General features: G+C 38.6%; 1 protein-coding gene across 2 annotated transcripts; it reads right to left on the bottom strand.

Annotated features, from left to right (window-relative positions):
* Positions 1 to 3,220: 3,220 nt before the first annotated feature.
* Positions 3,221 to 5,385, bottom strand: LOC137885272 (C-type lectin domain family 4 member M-like). Of its 2 annotated transcripts, XM_068727471.1 has the most exons (6): positions 5,230 to 5,385; positions 4,895 to 4,984; positions 4,500 to 4,592; positions 4,244 to 4,386; positions 4,003 to 4,103; positions 3,221 to 3,627 (listed from the first exon to the last, which is right to left on the bottom strand). In XM_068727471.1, exons 1-6 carry the CDS (start codon positions 5,252 to 5,254, stop codon positions 3,480 to 3,482), a joined length of 600 nt encoding a protein of 199 aa, XP_068583572.1. In that variant the 5' UTR covers positions 5,255 to 5,385; the 3' UTR covers positions 3,221 to 3,479. The 2 variants fall into 2 exon arrangements, with proteins under 2 accessions (XP_068583572.1, XP_068583573.1); XM_068727472.1 differs by lacking the exon at positions 4,003 to 4,103 and having other exon boundaries at positions 3,506 to 3,627.
* Between the last annotated feature and the right edge of the window lie 865 nt (positions 5,386 to 6,250).

The raw sequence follows: 6,250 nt of genomic DNA, 5'->3' as shown, positions 1-6,250 counted from the left end.
CAAAACACAAAGGCAAAATGTTTTTAGATCAACTAATTTAAGAAAAAAACACAGACAACAAATACATTCATGTACATACAGTATATTTTTTGCATTGGATAGGCTACATCCTTCCAAGACCTTTAAGAGAATTAACAACCAAACTGTTGTAGAAAATCTAAGACTAATTATGATTCTCCTATCCTACAATGAAGATCTGCCCATAGAGCCTTACCTCATGTGACCTGACTGGCTGAACTTCCTTTGACACTTAGGGAGACCAAGTGGTCGCATGTGTGAGGGCCAAAGGGTCAGGAGGGGGGAAGTGTAACTAGCTTTTCAACCTGTTGAGATGTCAGCACTACTCTGAGCTAACTCAGACAGTGTTTGCAGAGCACTCATACAAACATGACTTTCACTGTTAACCAGGATGACCTCTGTACGAGAACAGAGGGTTAAGTGAGGATCCAGATATTATGTCTCTCCCTCTCCTGTAGGATGAAAAGCCCATCTGTTATCTCATGTGAGGGGAACTGTCCTAGGCCATCCTGTACCCTCAAGGTAAACAGAGAACAGTACTGAGGAATTGCTGGCTGTGTTCATGTATATGTGTGTGTGTGTGTGTGTGTGTGTGTGTGTGTGTGTGTGTGTGTGTGTGTGTGTGTGTGTGCGTGTGTTTACAACTATATAACCCTATGGCTTGGAGTTGAAACTCTGAGCAGTCTTGACACGTTACCTTGTATGTGTACAACCTTGTCTCCTTCTTGCAAGAAGAAATGTCCTGTGATTATTACTTTTACATTGGCTTTGAGGGAATTTGTCTAACACAAACATTGTAATGTATTTTGTGTAGTAATAATTGAGTGAGGGAAAACAATTAAGCTAAATGTAAAATATAAAGCGAAAGTTTTATAATTCATACTTGATGATTCAATTTTTTATGCTTGTAAAACATTCACATCATGGCTGTAGAAATATTGTGTAATGCAACACTGATAGTCTTTGTTGCAATGCCTTAACCTTTATGTAAATCTGACTTTACAGCATTTAAAATAATCAAATGACTGCATGTATGATGGTCCATGGACAAGTAATTGGATGATTATATCAATAATATAAGTTGTTATTATATACTGGTAATTAGTTATTGTACATTCCCTAGATTATTTTACCGATTGACAAAACCACTTATTAAGTAATGGATTGGTGTACTGTATGTATTGATAATACATTACTTATATATACAGTTGTGGTCAAAAGTTTACATACACTTGTAAAGAACATAATGTCATGGCTCTCTTGAGTTTCCCTGTTATTTCTACAACTCTGATTTTTCTCTGATAGAGTGATTGGAACAGATACTTCTTTGTCACAAAAAACATTCATGAAGTTTGGTTCTTTCATGACTTTATTATGGGTTAACAGAAAAAGTGATCAAATCTGCTGGGTCAAAAATATACATACAGCAGTGCTAATATTTGGTTACATGTCCCTTGGCCATTTTCACTTCAATTAGGCGCTTTTGGTAGCCATCCAAAAGCTTCTGGCAAGCTTCTCGTTGAATCTTTGACCACTCCTCTTGACAGAATTGGTGCAGTTCAGTTAAATTTGATGGCTTTCTGACATGGACTTGTTTCTTCAGCATTGTCCACATGTTCTCAATGGGATTTAAGTCAGGACTTTGGGAAGGCCATTCTAAAACCCTAATTCTAGCCTGATTTAGCCATTCCATTACCACTTTTGATGTGTGTTTGGGGTCATTGTCCTGTTGGAACACCCAACTGCGCCCAAGACCCAACCTTCGGGCTGATGATTTTAGGTTATCTTGAAGAATTTGAAGGTAATCCTCCTTCTTCATTATCCCATTTACTCTCTGTAAAGCACCAGTTCCATTGGCAGCAAAACAGCCCCACAGCATAATACTACCACCACCGTGCTTGACGGTAGGCATGGTGTTCTTGGGGTTAAAGGCCTCACCTTTTCTCCTCCAAACATATTGCTGGGCATTGTGGCCAAACAGCTCGATTTTTGTTTCGTCTGACCACAGAACTTTCCTCCAGAAGGTCTTATCTTTGTCCATGTGATCAGCAGCAAACTTCAGTCGAGCCTTAAGGTGCCGCTTTTGGAGCAAGGGCTTCCTTCTTGCACGGCAGCCTCTCAGTCCATGGAGATGCAAAACACGCTTGACTGTGGACACTGACACCTGTGTTCCAGCAGCTTCTAATTCTTGGCAGATCTGCTTTTTGGTGGTTCTCGGTTGACTCTTCACCCTCCTGACCAATTTTCTCTCAGCGGCAGGTGATAGCTTGCGTTTTCTTCCTGATCGTGGCAGTGACAAAACAGTGCCATGCACTTTATACTTACAAACAATTGTTTGCACTGTTGCTCTTGGGACCTGCAGCTGCTTTGAAATGGCTCCAAGTGACTTTCCTGACTTGTTCAAGTCAATGATTCGCTTTTTCAGATCCATGCTGAGCTCCTTTGACTTTCCCATTGTAGCGTTTGTGGGCGTTTGTATCCAATGAGCCCTATTTAAATGGCTTCAGAGAAGTCACCAGTTGTAGTCACTCATAATCACTCACAAGAAGTTAAGAGGCCATGCTATGAAGCTCATTTCATTGACACAACTTTCTAAGTCACCAAAATTGCTAATTCATGTTGCTGTATGTATATTTTTGACCCAGCAGATTTTGTCACTTTTTCTGTTAACCCATAATAAAGTCATGAAAGAACCAAACTTCATGAATGTTTTTTGTGACAAAGAAGTATCTGTTCCAATCACTCTATCAGAGAAAAATCAGAGTTGTAGAAATAACTGGAAACTCAAGAGAGCCATGACATTATGTTCTTTACAAGTGTATGTAAACTTTTGACCACAACTGTATACTTACTTATAAAATAGCACGAGAAGGGACATTCCCATTCAAATCATCAAAGCAGGATGCTCAGAGCGGCGGCCATTTTTGTGTGTCCCGTTGCCATTGCAACAGTTGTAGCGGGCCAACTGTAGTATAAGCTAAACTGATTTATGGAAAGTTACAGACTCACCAGGAGAGGTTTTGCATGAAGACAGCTCAGTGAACGCTTCATCTACAGTCTTGTCACAGCGTAGGAAAGCACATTGCTGTCGCCAAATGAGTGACAGCTTTGCGACAACACTTGACCTTTATATTCAAATGTTATCTTTTGACTGTGGATTATTTTCATCAATCCAGTAGAAATGTGGACCACATCTTCACAGTGTTTTCTGTATTATTTTGTATTTTTTATGTGCAGTCAACCACAATACTATAGATTCAAAATGGGAATTCACATTTGATTTATACAGTCATTTACAAAAGGTAGCCAGTCGCCTTTAAAAGCCCTGAATGTGAATCAGCTAAATGGAATTCAGCCATCATTAATGTTAATATTCACATCCGTGCTTTTATTACTGTGACGTGTTTGTGTCTATGATGAGCACATTAATGATTAACAGTCTGGTGGGTTTGGATACAAAGTTATTGAGCCACCACCTTTTCACAGATCCAGAAGTTTTTGTTATTACATTGTGCATCATTCCAGTTGTTTTCTTCTCCATAGAACTTGATTTCTCCACAGTCTTCATCTCTAGATTGATAGCTATTAGGCTCCCCATTGTGCCAGTAGCTGAAACAACAACAAACAATACATTTTTAACAGAAAACACAACCAAAGAAACCACAAAAAAGGCCAAATGCTGCAGCCCATGAAGAAAGTCACAAATATATTACTGAACTGGAGTGCCTTTGAACAGTGATGCGTTTGCTTCGCTTAAAAACGAAAAGCGAAGTGATCCATAACGTCCAACTCTAGAATACATCAACAACATGCAAAAAAATCAAAAGGTCGTGCAGGATTTCTTCCTCACTCAGTGGAGCGCTGCCACTTCTGGCTGAAGGGTTTATGAAGGTGGCTACCATTGTATTCGGTAATATTGCCCTAATATAGCAATAATAGATTATTAATGATTGATTTAAAAAAGGAAAAAAGTAATTTATGAACCTTGTTTTCAGTGCAGTCCCATCCACCCATTTCCATATCCCTTCTGTCTCTCTGTCAGTAAATCCAATCCACGTGAGCCGTTTGAATTGTCTTGCAAATTCCTTGTTTACAGTAAAAGAAAAACATTACTAAACATAACTGAAATATAACCAATTTCAGCCACCCTCCATCTTGGTGAGCATTGATCTGATCTCACACTTTTTCTCTTGCGTCTCTGACAGGCAGATTTCACTTTACACACCTGCTCCTCTTTGCTGTTGATGATCATCAGGTCTGCGCCTCTTTGCAGACAGTCGTCTCTGCTTTCCTGCCAGGATTTCTGGGAAGAAGAAATGTAATAGAAACTGGGACGTAGATAGACCCAGCCTTGTTCGAAGTAGTGGTCTGTTGAGGATAACGAATAATACAAAATAAATGTTCACATTTTAGTCAAAGCAAAGTATTTAGTATTTTTTTTCTTTCCATGTCATAAAGGTCTTCTTCATCTTCATACTCACCATAGGTGCTCAGCTTCCTCTTTAAATCTTCTCCCTCTTCAGTCAGATTTCTGATAATGGCCTCAAACTCTGGCATCCCTGCACTGCAACTGTCTGAAAGTGCAGAAAGATACACTTTTGTCACTGTATTATCACCGAGGTTATGGTAACATGTGAAAAGATCCCCACCCTTGTGTTAGTTCCACCTTTAGACACACTATGTGTGCATTTGGTTTGGGGATTAGTTCATCTGATCTGTTTTCAATACAATATTTCTAAACCTGAGTCGGTTACATGCTTCAATCCATTATATATAGGCATGTGTATCTGTTATTTGTAAACAAAAATAGTTGAATTTAGATATAGGTCACAGGAGGCACAGGGTGAAATAAGAGAGAAAATGTAAAATCACTCACAGAGAGAAAGACGCAGTCCAATGTTGGCAGCAGCCTGTAGGATGCACAGTAGTCCGAAGCTCACAGCAACCACACTGTAGAGTTTATTCTCTGTGTGCAAAAATCAGAAAGACACATGCAACATTATTATGATCAGGCAGCAGGCGTGATGTTTATTTCACTTTTTGTACTCTGTCTCTGGATTAAATTGATTACAAATCTTAACTCTTATGTAGTTTGTTGCCTGATTATGTTTTTCTTTTCTGAGGCAGAACCCCCACCTGATTCTGAGAAAAACAATGCACACTAAAAACTCAGAAAGTATGATGCTGTCAGAAAACATTAAAGTTACTTACTCCTGGATGAAGCATCCAAAGTCATCTCTGCCTCCTCCTTCAAGACAAACCTCTAAATATTTGACAAAGGAGTGTAGTAGCTGCACTGATCTGTAGACTGCTCCTTCTTCTCTGGTGAAGACAGATTGCCATATAAAGCAACACTGTCACAGCAAGTTATTGCTTCTTCATTTTGTCTTTGCTATCTTTCTTCCGCATATTAAAATTAAGTGGGGGAAAAAATCAAGAGGTCAGCAGCTGGCACACACAATCATATTGCACGTGCTTTGTAACAATGATTTGCGCAAAAACACGAAAAATACATGCACACTACTCTGTTGTTCACTTTTTCTTCAGAAAAAAAGTGTGACTTTATCAAAGTTTCAAACCTTTAATTGTGTCATATCATTTTACTGGTCAATTCACAATGAGTTCTTTAATAACAATCTAGAGACAGTGGGATTCTCAAAAAATCTGTCGATCGTCATAATACATAACAAACATAAATATTATTCATGTTAAATTCAAAGAACCTCTTGGCTGGATTAGGGAAGATTGTGATCATGTTCAGATCATGTGTGTTAGTTCCCCTGGAAGGTTTTGAAGCAAAAACATCTCGTTTTTTCTGCCTTGGCCACTTGGCGGAGAGGACGGTCTATTTGCATTAGAGGTCACTGTTAAGAAAACTGAGCACCAACATTAAAATACATCTCCTGGTGGACCTCGTTCATCTTCAAGGAAATTCTGCACTAAACAACACATGGAGTGTCCAAAGTGGAAATGATTTTTCAAAATTCTTTATTGAAACAAAATTTCACAAAATGTTAAAAAAAGGCTCATTAGTATTTGTTCATCATAAACAAAGCACTGTGAATAACTCTGGATTTATCTATGATCACAGTCCTTCTGCCCATAATTAAACCTTCAACTATGAACCTATAATAAATGCTATAATATCATAAGAGCCATTGTGTCATAAAATAATCAATTTGCAATCAGAGCATGTTTGGCCTAAAGCACATCAGTTTAAACAACATAGACC

This window comes from Cebidichthys violaceus, unplaced genomic scaffold (assembly GCF_023349555.1).
Source record: "Cebidichthys violaceus isolate CVI_PGR_0920_01 unplaced genomic scaffold, fCebVio1.0.p SCAF_4, whole genome shotgun sequence".
NCBI lineage: Eukaryota > Metazoa > Chordata > Actinopteri > Perciformes > Stichaeidae > Cebidichthys > Cebidichthys violaceus.
This window is presented reverse-complemented; position numbering and strand designations above follow the sequence as displayed.

Bases quoted from the DNA above. Each gene is read 5' to 3' on its own strand.
- LOC137885272 (XM_068727471.1), bottom strand. From the start codon at position 5,254: ATGACTTTGGATGCTTCATCCAGGA. The intron at 4,104-4,243 runs GTGTGTAAAGTG...ACTGTAAACAAG, and splicing joins TCAACAGCAAAGAGGAGCAG to GAATTTGCAAGACAATTCAA. The intron at 3,628-4,002 runs GTTCATAAATTA...TTGTTGTTTCAG, and splicing joins GGGACTGCACTGAAAACAAG to CTACTGGCACAATGGGGAGC.